General features: G+C 55.0%; 5 protein-coding genes across 5 annotated transcripts; 4 read left to right on the forward strand and 1 right to left on the reverse strand.

Moving 5' to 3' along the window:
• Positions 1-13: 13 nt before the first annotated feature.
• On the forward strand, positions 14-1,274 carry TRIREDRAFT_23015 (uncharacterized protein; the record flags this gene model as incomplete). Its single annotated transcript, XM_006967897.1, has 1 exon — positions 14-1,274. The coding sequence occupies exon 1, from the start codon at positions 165-167 to the stop codon at positions 1,272-1,274; it is 1,110 nt and encodes a 369-aa protein (XP_006967959.1). The 5' UTR covers positions 14-164.
• A 3,797-nt stretch (positions 1,275-5,071) lies between these two features.
• TRIREDRAFT_67084 (uncharacterized protein) lies at positions 5,072-5,848 on the forward strand (the record flags this gene model as incomplete). The annotated part of the gene is made up of 1 exon (XM_006967960.1): positions 5,072-5,848. A coding segment is annotated over one exon (777 nt), but the record flags the coding sequence as incomplete, so codon positions are not given.
• Positions 5,849-7,264: 1,416 nt separating this feature from the next.
• TRIREDRAFT_110471 (uncharacterized protein) lies at positions 7,265-8,240 on the forward strand (the record flags this gene model as incomplete). Its single annotated transcript, XM_006967961.1, has 2 exons — positions 7,265-7,482; positions 7,697-8,240. 2 exons carry the CDS (start codon positions 7,265-7,267, stop codon positions 8,238-8,240), a joined length of 762 nt encoding a protein of 253 aa, XP_006968023.1.
• A 501-nt stretch (positions 8,241-8,741) lies between these two features.
• Positions 8,742-10,685, reverse strand: TRIREDRAFT_123343 (Hypothetical protein; the record flags this gene model as incomplete). The annotated part of the gene is made up of 1 exon (XM_006968025.2): positions 8,742-10,685. The coding sequence occupies exon 1, from the start codon at positions 10,173-10,175 to the stop codon at positions 8,742-8,744; it is 1,434 nt and encodes a 477-aa protein (XP_006968087.1). The 5' UTR covers positions 10,176-10,685.
• A 6,320-nt stretch (positions 10,686-17,005) lies between these two features.
• On the forward strand, positions 17,006-18,042 carry TRIREDRAFT_123344 (histidine phosphotransferase; the record flags this gene model as incomplete). The annotated part of the gene is made up of 3 exons (XM_006967962.1): positions 17,006-17,329; positions 17,397-17,551; positions 17,769-18,042. Exons 1-3 carry the CDS (start codon positions 17,309-17,311, stop codon positions 18,040-18,042), a joined length of 450 nt encoding a protein of 149 aa, XP_006968024.1. The 5' UTR covers positions 17,006-17,308.
• Positions 18,043-18,302: the final 260 nt, after the last annotated feature.

Raw genomic sequence — 18,302 nt, forward strand, 5'->3', positions numbered from 1 at the left:
AATTCCACTTGTTCCAACCGTGACATGTAATACCTCCTCCATCTTCTCTGTGCAGCTTGAATTCGACCACGACTCTCACCCGGCGGCAGCTGTGCTTTGATTCTTCGATTCTTCTTCTTTCAACCACCCACATCAACAGTCTTCAGCACCAGCGCCCAAACACAATGGACGTCTCTCACATTCCCCACGCCGAGCGCGTCCGCCGCAAGAACCGATCATCCACCAACGTCAACCACCTCTCACTCGCCCCTCTCACCACAAAGCTCCCCCTCGACGACGACGAAGCCATTGCCGATGCCGCCCTCTCGCTGCCGCGGCCGAGCACCTCGTATCTGCAGGGCAAGTCCGCGCCCGCAACGCCTCGGCTCCTGGCCAGCTCCGCAACCAACCCCCGGTCGCGGTCACGGTCGCGAAACCGCACGCCGTCTGCCTCGGGCGGCGCACCAATCCCCAAGAGCAAGTCGTCGTCGCACCTTGCCGGCGCGAAACGAGCTTCACACGGCGCCGTGACGCCGAGGCGACGACACGACGAGGGAGGGGGTGATGGCGACTGGCTGCTGAGGACGGGCGCATTGATGACTTTCGAAGCGAGGGAGTTCAAGGGCCAGTCGTGGCTCGTGTCGCGGCAGAGCTCCACGAGCCTCACGGGCATCCCAAGCATCGAGGACGTGGCGTTTGAGGACGAGCTGGCGCGGGAGCGAGAGATGACGAGCCTCCTCACCAGCAGGCGCGGCAGCTTGGCAGACGACGACATGTCCGTCTCCATCCTCGGCGGCAGCAAGATACACAGCCGATCTCACAGCAACCACGGCAGCCGGAGCCAGCTCATGACGCCCGCAGAGCGAGTCACAGACGACGGCTCATACTTCCCAAACCAAGAGCTCGCCGGGCCAGACTTTGTCGACCTCGACGAGAGGCTGGAGGAGCTGGAGCGCGACACGCTCGAGGACGCCGAGGCGGACGTCAAGAGGCTGATGCGGCGGGGCACCGCGGGCAAGGGGTCGTGGATGACGAGCTTCATGGGGTGGTCGCTGTTCTCGGTGGACGAGCAGGGCGAGGAGACGGACGACGACGACGACGAGGGGGACGACGAGTCAGAGTACGACGAGTCGCTGGCGGACTCGCGGACAGAGGCGGACCGGAGCGCCTGGCTGAAGCGGCACGTCGAGGGGCCTTTGGATCCGGAGGACTTTGTGCCGCCGCCGACGGCGGACGAAGGGAGCTGGAGCGATGCGGCGTGGCTGCTCAGCGTGGCGTCCAAGGTCATCTTTTGAGACTGGCGTAAATGCGTAGGTTGGTAGGAGCATGTATACGAGCATCTAGTATTTCCTTGTCTGTCTCGAAGCCAGCCATGGAGTTTGAGCCTCCTTGTATTCTCACTTTCTTTCACTTGTGCTCTGATTGTTCAATATAACGTATTAATAGTAGTAGTCTCGTTTTCCCCGGATTAAGCGATCGTATCGATCGATCGAGTTAACGAGTGGGGATACGCGCCTGTGTCTGGTCAGACTCATCCATTCAAAATAGTACGTAGAGCAAATAATATACATGGCTTCTCTGATACGAGCTTATCCCGGCCATCAATTGGATGTCGTGTCTGCTTGCGCCTGTAAGACAGACGCCGTGTAACGAAACGGGCCTTGGCACCTCAACTTTGCTCGTTTGTCTTCTCACCTGAAAGCACAAGTACTCGTACAACACCAGGCAACGTCAATGCATGCATATCATGTGAATCCAGACAGATGCATTAAAAAAAAAACATTGAGCTTCCTCCCTTGCCTTTGAACAGCGTCCGCCGCACGTTTAGCTCTGAGCGGCACGAGCGAGTCCGTCCATCTCTTCACGACACTATTGTCTGTGCTTTGCCACATATTGACCTTGAACAGCCCTAGATAGAAAACAAGGGGGGGGGGGCGGACGGCGAGACGGAAAGACGCGGTCCTGGTCCTGGTCCCCCGTCCCCTCTTTGTCCTCTCTCTCTCTGTCTCTCTCGATTCCCAAAGCTTTTCAAGGGCAGGGCTCAATTGACTCGGCTTTCTTTCCCTCTCGCCCCCGCACGAGACCCATTGGGCAGAAGCACCCCTTGTCACAATGGTGTGGCAAGTGGCGGGAAGAGGGAAGGGGGGGGAGATGCGTGTCGGACCGGTGAAGGAGAGACGAGAAGTTTCAAGGTGTTGGAGTGTCTTGATTCGATGGCTGAGATGCATTCGGTGTGCGGGATTGCATTCCAGAGGGCTGCGGATGGTGTGCAAGATTGGCCTTTTCAGGGCGTCTTATAGGTGGGTTGGATAGGTACATGTACAGAGCTCATGTATGTATGTACGTTGTATGTGATGGGATGGTGTTGAGAGGTTTTACAGAGGACCTAATACCTACCTTGCCTATGCAAGGCCATGCCATGCCATGTAATGTCATGTCATGTCATGTCATGTATCGGTCACTGCGTGTATGTATGTATGCACTTGAGAGCTTTCGCAACCAAACAAACAAGCTTATCCGCGACTCTGCGGAGCCCAAACGCATTGTGATGGGCATTGGGTACTGACGAAGCCCTCCCATGACTCCCATGACTCTGGCTGAGAGCAACAGCGCTAGCCTCACTCCCCAAAGCACCATGTGTTGCAGCCCAGACCACGACAAAGAAACAAAAAAAAAAAAAGAAAAAAAGAAAATAGAGAAAAGAAATCATTAAGATGGCAAACAGAGAGAGAGGGGGGAGAGGGAGAGAGATGAACAAGTTTCGCTTATGCCTCTGTCTGCCGTTGTACCTTATATCTCAAAGCGGAAAATTCATAAAGTCCTGGAGCTACATACTGCAGCTGAATGATGTGTAGTAATGCCTCGTGAGGTGGTGGTGGTGCATCGTGCAAGTCTCGTCGACACACGTAGCCGCTGCATGGGAGCGAAGCTGAAAAAAGGGGGCGGTATGGAATAGAGCACATGCATCCCGCTCGTCCCCATCACGACAGCCACCATCGGGATCCTTGCTTAATGCTATAGGAGCAGCTTGTAAACGACCGGCTCGCCCTCTGTCTCCCTTGCAGCTGAGTCCAGAACTCGAGTTCTACATAGTACATGGTAGGAGTAGTAGTAGTAATGATAGGTTCATCCCAGGTTGTTGGTCCAGCTTGATGGGGACAGGAGGATCGAGTCCTGTAAGAATAATACATCAAGTTCGTATAGAGCGCAGCATAAGGTAAGGTAAGGTACTTTGGGCATTGGATGCTTCCCATCACCACAAATCAGCCCATCTCTGGGTTCCAGCCTCTGCCTCTTTGCTTTTTTTCCTTGGGTATCATTTGTGCTTTTTTGTTACTCTATTCGACGTCCAATCAACCCCGCTGTTGTTGCTCTCACGTAGAGCTCAGAGTAAGCGCTCGCCTAAGAGCTTGGCCAGAATATCTTTCTTTCATTGCTTTTTTTTTTTTTTTTCTCTCGGGCCTTGTCCAGTCATGCCATACAAGGCGGCGATGCGGTGAAGCACATGCACACTCTTGTCATGTCCACCTCATGCTACCTTACCCTTCATCCATTACCCTTTGAACCGTTCTGAATCGGTCGTGACATAGATGCCGTTTGCCGTTCCCGATGGGCAAATCCTGAATCAAGTCGCACGTATCATCAGCTACCTAGTATGTACCTACCTGTAGACCGCAGCATCGCCAACTCCGGTGCCGCTCCATCTTCCATCACATACAGCATACGCTCCCCTCATCAGGTGAACAGCAACAACAATACCCACTGAATCGTACATACATACGTCTCCGTCCATCCCAAACCCCCCCTAAACCATCAAATCACAATAAACCAAATCATCCCAAACCCCAGAAAAATAAAAAGCCAAGAACGCAAAAAGGCCACCAATATCCACTCAGATGATCCCAGATGATCCCAGATCCCAAATTCTCAGCCCGCGCCAACCAGAATCTCGCCTTCACCGTCTCCCCATCCATCCCCCCCCCCCCCTCCCCCTTCCCTCCTGCGACTCGCTTCAACCCGATGCCGCCTCGTCCCATCTAGCAAGTTTAGGTTCCTTTTTTTTTTTCGCCTCTCTGGGCTTGCAAAAGACGTTTTGCCGCCCCTTGTGACCTGCTTTGCTCAGAGATGCTGAACTCGTCCGCCGGTATAGGCATAAAAAGAAAGAAAGAAAAAACAGGGCAGGGCGTCATGTTAATAGTGCGTACCTACCTTATGTACTTACATGACATACGTGCACGGCACCAATGCACAAGCACATGCAACATCATGACTTGACCCAATACAACAACTCCTCTTTTCATGCCCTACTTGTGCCTTATGCATGGGCAAGAAAACTAGTAAAGCAAAAATCCGAACTGCAGCGTGTAAACAAATAAAGAAACAGGTAGCATGCAAGGTAAGGTAGGTAGTATTAATGCTTGTCCTGACGCCGGTATGGGGGGGGGGGAGGCTCCCGGTCCCGCGGGTCCGTCGATGCATGCATCCCAGCTGCTGCGTGCCCATGTCCCTATTTGATGTCTTGGGCTCTCTCTCTCTTTCTCTGTCTCTGTCTCCGTCTCTGTCTCTGTCTCTCTCGATCTGCATCTCCGATTTGCTTTTCCCCTTCGCTCAGATTCTCATTCTGCTGCGTCTTGCTCGTCCTTTCAGACTGTATGTCATGATAAACAAATCACAGAGGTGATACGCAAAGGATTGTCACAATTGTTTGCTTCGTATTTCTATTTCTGTATAAATCATCAAGGGGGGAGGGACGAACCGACGCTGGGAGTCGTATCATTGAGCTCCCATCACGACAGTCTGCTTCACCACTCACTCCCACCAGCCTCATCACAACGACGACGACACTCCTCCCAACTCATCTCACGGTCCAACGACGAGATATATATATAAATATATATATATTTAACGCCGCCAAAGAAAAAAAAAAACAGCTTCATGACGCTCCCGCCGCGCAGAGAACCATGCCGTTGAAAACACCACCACCACCACCACACCGCCAAGCACCTGTTGTTGTCCATCCTCGAACCACCATAACATACCATCTCGACTACTCTTCTTCATCTTCTTCTTCTTCTTCTCCTCCCACAAAAGCATGGCCGCCGGCTCCAGCAGCACCGTCGTCTCCCAGGGCCGCATCCACGACGAGACGACGCACATTGTCATGTACGTCTTCTTCAGCCTGGCGCTCTACAACGTGGGCGAGCTGGCGTGCCACATCGCCGTCACCTTCAAGCGCCTGCGCGGCCTCTACTGCTGGAGCTTCCTCGTGTCGACGGCCGGCATCGCCCTCAACGCCGTGGGCTTCCTGCTGCGCGCCGTCGGCCACCCGCGGCTGTCGTCGTACGCCTACACGGCGCTCGGCATCGCGGGCTGGGCCGCCATGGTGACGGGCCAGTCGCTCGTCCTCTACTCGCGGCTGCACATTGTGCTGCTGCGCGAGCGCCTCGTCCGCGGCATCCTGATAATGATCGTCGTCAACGCCGTCTGGCTGCTCGTCCCCATCACGGTGCTGCTCTTCCTCTGCAACCTGCAGCCGCCGCGCCGCGCCGCCCGCTTCCAGGCCCCTTACTTTGTCTTTGAGCGCATCCAGCTCACCGTCTTCTTCGTCCAGGAGGTGGTCATCTCGGCGCTCTACATCCGCGAGACGTACCGCATCCTGCGCAGCTACCGCGGCCTCGTCGGCGTCAACCGCAGGACCATGTGGCACGTCATCCTCATCAACCTCGTCATCATCGCCCTCGACGTCAGCATCCTCGTCCTGCAGTACACCGACCACTACGACCTGCAGACGGCCTGGAAGCCCTTTGCCTACAGCGTCAAGCTCAAGATGGAGTTTAGCGTCCTCAACCGCCTCGTCGAGCTGTCCCAGTACATGCACCGCAACCGCGGCATCGCCCTCATCGAGGCGCCCACCGCTCGAGGCGTGCCCCTGCTGCCGCCGCTGCTCATGGTCACGGCCGAAGGGGGCGGCACCGCGGCAACGACGACGAGGAGCGGCGGCGGCGGCTGCTGTCAGGACGTGTCTGCCATTTCGACCGTGACCAGGAGCAGCGTCGAACCAAAGGCTGTTCAGCAGCAGCAGCAGCAGCAGCAGCAGCCTCCACGAACAGACGCATCTGCGGAAGCATCGACGGCGGCATCTACGGCGGGAGAGTCGCGGATAGAAGCACCACCGAATGTGCTGCAGCTGGAAAAGTCACAGCTGCAGGTATGATGACTGACAATCAATTTCACATGTGCATAAGCGATCGATACGGTATTTTGGGTCTTTCTGGGCTTTTTTTTTTTTTCCGATACATACTCTTGTGGTAATCATACAGGGCGGGAGAGATGGGCTTTATATTTGGAGTTTGAGCAGTCAAGGGCGGCGGAGGAGCATCTGATAATGAGGTACACGGACGGAAAGACGACACGGCCTTGATATTTATATATATATATGCATATACAAGATAATGACTGGGCATTCAGCTATAGGTAGGTATACAAGCGGCGGCATGGCAATGAATCAAAGAAACGAATAAATGACTACTGTCTGGCTTTACTTGATGTCATGAGAACCGAGTCCATGTTACACTGGCTGTCGGTGTGGATCCCGGGTATCGCCATCTTGATCCCCTCGGCACTTGAGCATCATTTAGGTAATGACAGGAGTATATGCGAATGCGTCTACATACATCGATTCTCAAGGCATCAAGTTATTCCAAAAGCACCACTCAACCACTCCAGCCCACCACAAACCATTTCAGCCTACAGATCCAGTTTCCCTCAATCTCATCCCTACAATTCCCGTCCACGCATTTCTCACAACACATCATCAGCTCACCTCCTCCGCTCAGTAGCTGACGACGCTTCCCCTCCCGAACCAGATCCAGCCCAAGCCCAAGCGCCACGCAAAAAAAAAGCCCCGGACAACAACCTCCTGTCAAACAAAAATCACCACATCCACCCATCAACCCAAACATTTAAAGACCAAGCGTAGCTTTTCCGGGGAAAGCTACAAGCACATAAGCACGTGTCTCTCTACCCCTCCCCCCCAAAAAAGGCGTTTGCCACAATTCCATTTTCCCACGCGGGCAACCCGAGCTGCTGGATCCCGAGGCTTTGCGGCATGTTTGGGAAGTCTAAAAGTCACCTATCCAGCTACTGTAGTAGTAGGTAGTATTAGTAAAAAATGGTCATCCGTTCTCCCCCCAAGGACCTTTTCTTTCCATTCATCTTTCTTCTCAATTACTCTTTCATCATCATCATTTTATCTTCTGATATTCTTAGAGGATAAAGTACTACCATGAACACCCTCGACAGCGACAAGCCCATCCCATCAAGACCCGCATCCTCCTCCTCCTCCTCCCCTCCGCCTCCGCTTCTCCCGCCCCGGCCTCGCGGCCCCGAACTCCGCCGCTCGAGCCGCGCTGCCGGAGCGGCCATCTTTGGCGACAGCGACGACGACGGCGGCGACATTGTCGATGTTGACGATCTCCCGCCCTCGTACGAGGCTTCTACCATGTAAATCCTCCCCTTCGTATTGTTAGCGATCCTTAGCTTCACATGAATGCAAAGAATTACCAACTCTGCTTTAATGTCTCCTTCAACTTGACTTGCCTTTGTGTCTTTTGAACGAAACTTGTCACTTCAAATGCTGGTGTAAAAACTGCGATTGTTCCCGTACCAATGTAAAAATCCAGAGCTAACTTGATCATCCTTGATCTTTCAAAAACAGACGCAGACCAAGCGACGCCCACATCCACATCACCGTCCGCTCCTCCTCCTCCCACAACCACCACCACCACGCCGCCGACGCCGCCGCAACCAGCGCATCCTCCCTCCCCTCCCTCATCGCCGCCCGCTCCGGCCGCACCAGCATAAACACCCAAGGCTACCTCCTCACAAGCCCCATGGACCCCCATCATCACACGTCAACTACCTCGCTCTGGAGGAAACATAAGAATAGAAACCGTTACGACGGCAGAGATGACGACGGTTCGGGCTGCATAGCCTCTGATTCGGGGGGGTGCTGCTTCTCCCGCCGCGGAGGCTGCTTCTTCAGCGATAGGGGAGGATGCTGCTTGAGCGATAGGGAGGGATGCTGCTGTTCGGATACGGGCGGGTGTTGCTTTTCGAGCGATGGGGGCTCGTGCTGCTCTGATGGCGCCGGGTTGAGCTGCTGTTCGAGGTGTGGGGGAGAGGGCGGTGATGATGGTGGTGGTGGTGGCGGTGGTGGTATTCGTGAGATGACGATGGAGCGGAATGTGAGGTTTGCTTGATGGGATATTCTTGATTGTGGGTTCCGAATTGTTCGAGTATGTGTATATTGTATTGGGGTTTGGATTGTATAGTATCTGCGTCTTGTGGTGTTCGGCAACGGTTCTCGTTCATCACGGTGGTTCAATGTCAAATGGCGTTTTAAGCAGGGTCTGGAAAGTGGCGTACCGGCGTCTTGTCTTCTATCAGAGTCAGCACCAAGCAACATCTTTCAACCATGATCCAAACACCGTCTCAGTCTTGTCAGTCCTCAAACAAGATATCAAGGGAGGAAAAGGGGGGCAATGATCATAAAAAGTATCCATTCGCTGTACAAGTAAGTCCCTTCATATCATATCCCAAAGATCCATCGCTTGCCAAATCCGCTCAAAGTCGTACATCATACATCATAACACTTATCATTTCCAAACCATCAATGCATCAAAACATCATGCCCCGTTGCCCATGTCCGTTGAAGAACCATCCAGATCATAGTCATGTATCTGATCAAGAATCAACCCGAATCACCACGCAGATTGCGTCGATCCGAGCATCAGCTGCCGCTGGTAAAACCTCCCTCCCGTAAACGCCGTGTAGATATCATCCACCCGCTGTTCCAGGTTCTTGTCCGTCCGGATGGCCCTCTCCACGCGCCGCATCCGCGCCCGGCTCAGCATCACCCCTCGCGGCCGCCGCTCCTCAAACGCGTACCAGCAGTGCCGCAGCTCGTGGCCCCGCAGGTTGCACGCCGGGCACTGCGGCGAGTCCGAGCCCTTGCCCGACGCCGCGTCCGCATTGTTGTTGTTGATGTCGTCGTCGTCGTCGTCGCCGCCGTCGTCGCCCATGGCCACGTCTGCTTCCGAGCCCCCAAACTCGAGGTCGCGAATCTCGCGGTACACCTCGAGGAACGTCCACAGGCGGTCTCCGTCGTTGGGCGAGGCGGCGTCCAGCTCCACCACCTCCTTTTCCTCCGAGGGCACCGCTTGGAGAGGTCTGACAGACGACGACGACAACGTTGCCTCGTTGAAATGGCTCTCGCTGGGGGCCTCTTGCTGTCTATTGCTGCTGCTTCGTCTGCTGCCATTGCCAGCGTTGTTGTTCATCTCATCACAATCGCCGCTGCACTTGTGCGTCTTCTTAAACGCCATGGCCTCCTCCGCCTCGGCCCGCCACTCAATGGCCGCGAGATCCAGCCTGTCGGCCCCGAGCATGAACTTGTCAAACAGCGGCGGCGAGAACGGCAGGATGCAGTCTGCCAGGTCCCGCAGCCAGGTCCCGCACAGCGTCTCGGGGAAGTTGAGCTTGTGGCACCTCGTCACGGCGCTGTACCACTCGTGCGCCCAGTCCGTCTCGCCGCCATTGCCATTGCCATTGCCATTCCCACTACCACCCCCGTCCAGGTCGAAGCGCTCCAGCACGGCATTGTAGTTGCCGCGCTCAATCTCGATGCGCTGGCGGTACGTCGGGGCCGTCGTGTCCCTGAGCAGGGCCACCCACTCGCGCAGCGTCTTGCCGTCGTCGAGCAGCTCGGCCTTTGCGGGCACGACGGTGCGCAGGATCAGGGCCTTTGTGCGGTCGACCATGTCGTTCTGGCGGTCGTACTCCTGCTTCCGGGCGTAGTAGGCCTTGTTCTGGTCGTGGTACAGGTCGAACTCGTCCTTGGTCAGCTCCGACACGTCGCGGGCGTGGCGGTTGAACTGCTGCACCTGCGGCGGCACCGGGCGCGCCCGCAGCTCGTCGGCCGCCCGGTCGGACCACATGTAGCGCCAGATGAAGACGTCGACGTGCGGCTGGATGTCGCGCTTCCACTCGTCCCAGTCGCGATACGACTTGAGCACCGTCGGCTCGTGGTCCAGGTCGTCGAGCAGCGTCGAGTCGTCGTCGGCGGTGCTCCGCCAGATGGCGGGAGGGGGGTTGTTGGGAAGCGCCGGCGCGCCCGAGTCCATCACCGATTCCATTGTGTCGATGACTTCAATGTTATTCTTTCTGATTCCTCTCTGGTCCTTCTTGTTCTTCTCTCGTTGTTCCTCCTCTTCGTCTTCTTATCTTGATGCGTAAGAAGCAGTTCAGCAAAGGAATCTCGAGCACAGAGAGAAGCAAGCAGATCGTGATCAGCGCGGCACCTGCGTTGGGTTAGGCGTCAAGCAAGGCCAAAGGGGGGGCGAGAAACAGGTTGATCCATAAAGAATGATTTATCGAAAACCAACCAGCCACACGCATCGCTGAGGCTGGCCGTGTGTACGAGCGCACTGGTCTAATTGCATTATCGGCATGTCAAGGTCCACCTGCAGGAGCCCGAATCAGACAATGTGGCGATGTGCTGTGCTGTTGCTGTTGCTGTGCTGTTGCTGTGCTGTTGCTTGTCCGTTGGGCTCGTCGAGAGGACAGGGTATCAAGAAGCGGGAGAGGGGGAGAATACCTAGAGTCAAAAACATCACCGCTGAAGCCATCAAACTGGTCCGAGACATGGAGCTGCGATGGAAGAGAAAAGAGGTTCCACATGGCCTGGAGATGGATTGATGGATTGATACACTACCTCCTACGGACACACCTGAGACTCGGCTTCGGCGCAGCGACACCGACAAGACTGTCCGGGTCACCACTCGCGCAGCTTACCCGGCAGCTTGAAAGGAAGAAGAACCTACCTGGGTACTGCACCTAAAGCAGCGCCAATGCATATAGTACCACGAAAGTACATTAGTAGAGACAAAAGGACCTTATCATGCCCGACAGCCAGATGCCGGAGAGACAAATACAAGTTCGACGTCATGGTCCAGTTGACCCTGGCAGAGAGAGTCCATACCGCGGACCAGATGAGGCCTTCATGTTAGACGTCTACTCGACTGGCTAGAGAAGGTGAGCTTCGTTCCAGGCCGACATGCGCCAGCTTTACTTCACAGCCACTCCTCTCTTTGATTCATGCGATAGAAGGCAAAGTTGACACCACCGTCTAGTTTTGTGGTAATACTAGGTCGTTGGTTTCGAAGTAAGTACTAGGTAGTAAGGCCCAAGCTCTCCTAGATGGCCCTTGACGTTGATCTTCGCAATCGTCAGGACCCTGAGTTTGATCGCCACCAAGGTCCGCTTTTGCTTCCGGGTATCTCCCTGTATTACATACTATCAACCTTCATTACCGTTATCATTTGAGCACTAGTTTTGTTTCGTGGAGATGCTTGTTTCGAGTTCATGACAGTCGCCATGGTCGACTCTATGGGATCTCTCCACGTATAAGTAGAAAGCCAATGCAGTCAACTCCCGCAAACTCCTGCATAGTAGCCTCAAGGACAGGCTCAGGACAATGCAGGTGCTTTTTGGCGATTCAAGAAGTGGGAGTCACCTAGTAGCAAGCAGATGCAGAACTGCTGCTCCTCTTTCTGGGTACTGATGCGGGAATTCGTTGGAAACTTACAACGGCAATCTCAGCTGGATGTAACCAAAACAAGTCCCGATGCCTTTGCTCTGTGCTGCAGAGTAACCTTAGACTCGGCAAGCATCAACTCTGTCAAGCACGCTGTGAGCCGTACATGGATGCTCAGTGAAGAGCCTCACTACCTTGGCGATAACATCTCGTCTTCTTGCTTCCTCGTAAAAGAAATATTCAAAAGTAACCATTAGGCTTTCCTCAACCAGGCTTCTTTACCTGCAGAGAATGCTTCAGCCGCAGCACGGCCGCGCACCCAAACGGTCAGCGGATCGATGCCTGGCGCAGGTTGGGTCCGAAGTGCGTTGGTCACCAGGAGTGCTACGATTTCAAGGGTCTCGTTAGTCATTGCTCGGTAGCCCCCGTACCGCATACATGTCGACACAGACCCAGTCGGCGAAAACACAAAGGGTCAGCTGCCCTCCTCGTCTCTCGGAGTGTGCGACTCTCCTTGCCCTGTCTCGCCCAGTCCCTACATAGGTACCTGCCAGATGCTGCAGCGTAGAGCCCGCGTGGCGCCGTCACTGTCTGAGGCCGCAGCAGCATTAGTATCAAGAGAGAGAAGCTTGCTAATGATACTCCAGCCTGACCACGTCAACCAGCCATGTCAACCGCAACCCTCCATATGGCCACAGACAAAGAGGAGCTGCGCCGATCATCGCCGTCTTGAGGCAGAAGCCGCAAAGTCTAGAACGCTGATGAACAGCATGCCAAGCCGGGATGCTGGCTTCAAGCATATCTCGTTAAGCAGCTGCGGACATTTACCTTGTCCCGTCCGGCCAAAGAGAGAGGGAGAGGGACAAAGGAGGGGACGGAAACGCCACAGAGCTGCGTTGGGGATGGTGTTTGTGTTTCGTCTCCTCGTCTCGTCTTCCCCTCTGCTAGGATTTCTGCAGCCGCCTTCGCCATCTAAACGACATGTCGACCTTTCGTTCTTGATTGCCTGCTCCGAGGGCCTTGCTGCATACTCTATGCGGTGTTTGTGGCCGTGATACGACCCTTTGTGAGGCCTCGTAGGGTCTAGTGCTGTCCTTCTTGAGCGTAAACTGTGGGCTATTGCGTGAGCCGTGGATCTTCGGATTCTCGGGCATCCAAGCAGGACGGCCAGCGTCATTCACAACCGTCTCGCGTGGGCTTACGCACCTATTGCTGTGTGCCAGCTACCTAGTAGCTTTCGGCGACATGCCACCTGGTTCAGCTGCTGCTGCTCTTACGACGACAGCTGATTTTGATAGCATTGTCGGCAAGCATCTGGCCCTTTGGCGAGGTCTCTGATGGACGCTCGGAGGTTTAGCAAGGACTAAATCGGCTCCTCTGGGTTAATTGTGTGCTTTGGGGGGAGTCACGAGCCCGCTAGCGGAAGCTTACAGGTGAGGTTAGGTACCTTTAGTACCAAAATAAGGTAGGTAGGTACGGGTAGCTGGTACCGTGTCCTCCCTGGGAAGAGGAAGGAGGTGGTGTACGGAGTACAAGGAAAGAGCGGGCAATATTGGGGCAGGAACGTTGCTCTTCGTGCCTAAGCACCTATAATGGAAGGCAGGAGAGCAGGTATTGCTATCACTGTATGTTCTTGCTGTTTCAACTCTCAGACGGCTTTCACAGTCCAGGCTGCGTGTGAGGAGGTACCCAAAGACGTGACGGAGGTCATCAAGCCAACAGCTGACATCCCGTCTGGATGATTTCCAGGTGCCTTGGACAACGACAAAGTTGAGGGAACACGTACATACCCTCGTCCCCAATACTGTGCGGCATCAGCGCGGATTTGCGGGTTGCTTTTGGCCTTGGGGTCTCCGGGATCTAGACCGGCCAGATGCATGAGAAGCCCTTGCACGATGATGTCACCGCCCTCCCGCCCTCACGAACCCCCTGCAGCCATGGACGTAAAGGGCGCCATCAGCTCGGGAGCCAGGAGGCTGAAGCGGTCAACTGCAGTTGATGGGATGTACTGCTGGGTACCTACAGTTTCTACTAGTACTAAGCTTTACTACTTCACATGAATGAGTGCGAATTTGGACCGATATCAAGATTATTATCTGCTAGGTACCTATTGGGAAGGGAACTGCGAAATGTATCAGTTTGTTTCTGTATTGAATGCTGCACGTCTTCCATATGGGAATTGACGAGTTTCATGTCAACATGGCACCTGCCCTTACGGTATCTTTTACGCACACAAATGCTCAATCTGGTGGCAAGCGGGCAATCAACCAACCCTCCATCTCACAGCCTCCGACCTGCTATATACCTCTCTTCCTTTGCAATCTTCCACATCTCTTTCTTCTCTCTTCTCTCGCCTAGCCACAATCGCATCGACTACCTGCTTCATGCAGGCCCCTCCCCTCCATCTTCTCTCAACCACCAAGACCTCCTGCCATTCGGCCTTTGCCTCCAGTCTCCCCTGCACGGAGAACTTCTGCACCAAATTAGCATGTACGCAAGACCCGTCTGGTGCTTGCTGTGGCCAGCCAGCGGCCCAACTGCAGGACCCCAGTTCGCCCACCGGCGGGCTGCGATAGTTGGATGCCTGTGCCTGGGTTTCACGCGGGACCCTGGCTGCAAGCACCCGACCAATATGACCGCCGGCTCCAAGCTTGCTGTTGTCTCCATGTCTGTCTAGTTTTATACTACAAGTACTCGTGCTACCATGACACTCAGATAGATTGCTCACTACATGCGAGTACATGCGAGTGAGTAATCGTGCCCTCATCTGTGCGAGCGCTGGCTTACATGTACCGCACGCACAGATACGTGATAGATGAATTGCCCCCCTCCAAATGTTCCCCGAGAGAAAAGAGGGAGGGGGATGAGTATAATCTTCCAGACCCCGGGTGGGGTTTTCTGCTCTACGCCAGCGGACGGAGGGGTTTCCCCGTTGCCTGTTTCTGGGTGGTGAGGGTGACTAGAGCAGCGACGGCGCGGCCAGCGGCTGGGCTTTTGTGCTGTCCAGCTACCAAGCCTGGATGCCTTGAAGAAGCCCTGGTGCTGGTTGGTGGTGAGACAGGATACATGTACTATCGCGCCATTTTCCCCATCCAAGCGCTGCCGCGGATTTGGACCAGTTCCTGCACCGTTAGCAAGAACAAGACTATTTCCAGGACTTGCAGCGATGCGAAGCGGGACTGGCAGGAGACCATCATCTTTTGGCGCCGCGTGCCGAGAATCTCGCGATGGGCGAACTCGAATGTGGTGCGAAAACGGCGCCACAAACGGCCGATGAGAATTGTTTCTAGAATCCAACCCAGACGGTCAGGATTCCTGGCTTATGCGAGAGGCTGTGTGCTGCATGCTGCAGTCAGAGAAAACAGGGTTGGGGAAAGATGGAAAAAATGGAAGGGAAAAGAAAAGGATATGGAGAAAGTGCCGTCCACGATTGAGACACGAGATACCTCGAGATGTAACCGCCACATGGTGTTTGTCGCAGGTATTTCCCGTCTCGCCTCGCGCTCAGACACACACCCACACACACCCGATCCTTGCGGCTGCTGCTGCTGCTGCTGCAGACCACGCACCCAAACACCTCAACCAATCTTCAGGCCTGCAACCCCACTGCACCCACTATGCGGCCCGCTGTGACAAAGGCAGGCAGGCAAGGACACAAGACGTCAGTGGGGGGAGGGGCTCTGACGTCTTTTGGCGCATGGAGGGGAGCTGGTTGAACTGGATCCCTGGACGCTACTGGCGCAGCTCGACGCCTGGTCCTTGTCCTGCATGCATCCGCTTAAAAGCTCGACTGGCAAAAACCGGGGGTGACTTGGGACTGGCCTCGACTCGTTCAACCGTCCGCGAGTCCTGTTCCTCCTCTGCTTAAGCACGGGGCAGGTGAGGCCAGGCTGCCCAGACTGCACCGTCGGCAGCTCCTGAGGCCTTGTCGGAAGAGAAAAGAGACAACAAAAGGGGGGGTGTGGCCATTGCATCAAACCATCTACCCTCCTTCTTCTACCCAATGATGGGGAAGGTTGAAACTGACCAGAGGTTCAAGTAGGCAAACAAGCCAGGAAAATTCTCCTTCTTTGATTCCCACACCAGCATACCCGTTGAGGTACAAATGCTTGCAGCATACTTGTACATACGGGAAGGGTCTTGGCTCGGGGCATAAGGTGTGATTGAGGCGGCTTTTTGTTTGTATCTTCTTGGGAATGACTTCCAAGGCTAGGTAGGTACCTAGGTAGGTATGGAAGGCACCTTACCTGTCATGCGTGAGTTGACTCGAGGTTCGTGTTTGTCCGCCTCCTAGTTTATCCACGATGGGTTGCGGACTTATTCCTCGTTGCCACCACCCAGCATTCCTCCAGTTGATGTTAACTGGGCCGAGAAAGAGAGGAGCGTCAAAGGAGCTGCCCAAGGTACTCACCTACTACCTACCTATGTAAAGCGAATTGATGTTACGATGTACATGGCTTTGCAGGAGGGAGCACCTCATTACCATCGTGTACATGTACAGTGTCTTACTACATATCGGGCTGATATGATTGAGCCTCTAATACACGGCAGGTTTCAAGAGGCAGCCTCTGCAGCGGGCTCTTGCCATGTAACCACATGCACTGCATGCTCAGCAACGGCGTGAATTTGTAAACCTGGAAGCGCTCCAGGGCTATTATATGTATATGTACTAGGAACCCGTCAGCGAGCTCTACAGGCGAGGGGAGTCTAGGCCTCGCAGGCGGTACCTTAGCTGGCGGATCAACTGGCAGTGCTGCTGGGTCAAAGTACCCCCGAGTAATTAACCCGTACTGTGCCAGTAGGTACCTAATTGCTGGGCAACTGGAACCCTTCAGTGGCCACAAGGCCTTATAGCGCTTGAGCTCTTCCCTAAGGGACCCGATGCTTTCGATAGGTGTGGACGGACTCAATGCTCTTCAGAGGTACGCCTCAACCCAACTCTGCCCTCACCATCTCCCAGTATACCTACCCATAGCTACCTACCTACTAAGGTATCATCTCGTGACGACCTCGTTTCCAGGTCCCCTTCCAGCTGCTTCTCTCCGTCCATCTCCTACAGCAAACCATCACAGTCACCTGCGAGATCCAGGACAATATTCCAGTAAGCCCGCGTCCCCCAATCCTGCCTGGAGCCCAAAAGTCCCCGCCAGCCCTCGGAATCGCGGCCATTCGCTCGCTTCTTGTGCGCTGAGTCGGCCATTTCTGCCACCTGCCTAGGTACTATACCTACATGTACATACTGTACCGGGACCCCTCCTCGCTGCTCCCCTCTCGCCTCGCAGCTCATGCGCAGTCCCCCCCCCCCTGTCCCGTCCAGCCAAAAAGCCTCCATCTTTTCCATCCATTTTCTCCTTTTGCTCTTTTCCATCTTCTCCTCTTTGGCTCCCTACTTTCTTCCCTCGCTCCTCTGCTGACCAGCCTCTTGTTGCTATACGTCCGTTAGCCCTACCAGCGATTTACTCGTGCTATCCGAGCCGCTTTCGCCCGTAGATCCTCATTTTGTGCCTCGCTTTCCCTCTTTGCTGCCTTTGTGGGTCGCGTTTCCTCGATTCTTTTGGCACCTATAATTCCTACGGCTCATCAATCCGTTCACCTCGGACGCTCTTCTGGCCCCCCCCCCCCCCCCCCCACTTCCGGCCAAACCTCAACCCCTCCATCGCGGCCGTCTTCTTCGCTCAGCGGCAGCAGCTGAGGCGCGAAGATTTCGCTCTCTCTCGACACACATCTTTGACAATGGCGCTTCCCGACGACAAGGTGCGTGCTTGTTGCGCTCGCGGAGTCCGAGTCGGACGCGGTAACTGACGCTCAAGGGTACCTCTAGGAGCTCGAGTCCATACTCGGCGATGGCGTCGACCTCAACACCTTCAAGCAGATCCTCGAGATGGACGAGCCCGGCGACAACGAGTTCAGCACATCCATTGTCTTTGGCTTCTTTGAGCAAGCCGAGGAGACGTTCGAATCCATGGACACGGCCCTGTAGGTTGCTTTCCGTCGCTCCTTACTGCACTGCCTTGCGACAGGTTCTTGGTGCCTTCAACCCCAAACCCCCCCTCCCCGCATCTCCCTCAACGTCCTCGGCATACAGGCCGATGAGCTTTCCCGGCGATCTACACCATCGCTACATGTCTCGGCATCTCTCAACCCCTGTTGCATCATGCACCTGCTGACAATTGCACTTCTTCGGTTCATGTAGGAACGAAAAGGACCTCGAAAAACTGTCAGAGCTCGGCCACTTCCTCAAGGGCTCCTCCGCAACTCTGGGGCTGATCAAGGTGCGGGACGGCTGCGAAAAAATCCAGAGATACGGCAAACAGGAGAACCTCGATGGCTCACCGGAGCCGGATACCGATGTGTGCCTGGAGCGCGTCAAGGAGGCGCTCACGGCCGTCAAGTCCGATTACGAGGAGGTCGAGGTTGGGCTCAAGAAATTCTACGACAAGGACGACGAGGAAGAAGAGGGCGCTTAAGCCGTCACGCCCCGAGTTGGACGATGACCATGCTTTTCAAGGCCACGCGCTCTGCTTCTGCCTTTGCCGCTGGAGCTCAAAGATGCAAAGCTGCACCGCCATGAGCCCATCTTGCTCCGGGCTGCTGTCTCGTCTCGCGCGAGGAGTGCGATGATGGGCTATAGCACGTCTGAGGGCTCCGCGTTTCAAATCCTCGCTCTCTCGCTCTCTCTGACTCTCTCTCTCTCTCTCTCTCTCTCTCTCTCTCTCTCTCACAAACC

Source organism: Trichoderma reesei (genome assembly GCF_000167675.1).
Source record: "Trichoderma reesei QM6a unplaced genomic scaffold TRIREscaffold_20, whole genome shotgun sequence".
NCBI classification, from domain to species: domain Eukaryota; kingdom Fungi; phylum Ascomycota; class Sordariomycetes; order Hypocreales; family Hypocreaceae; genus Trichoderma; species Trichoderma reesei.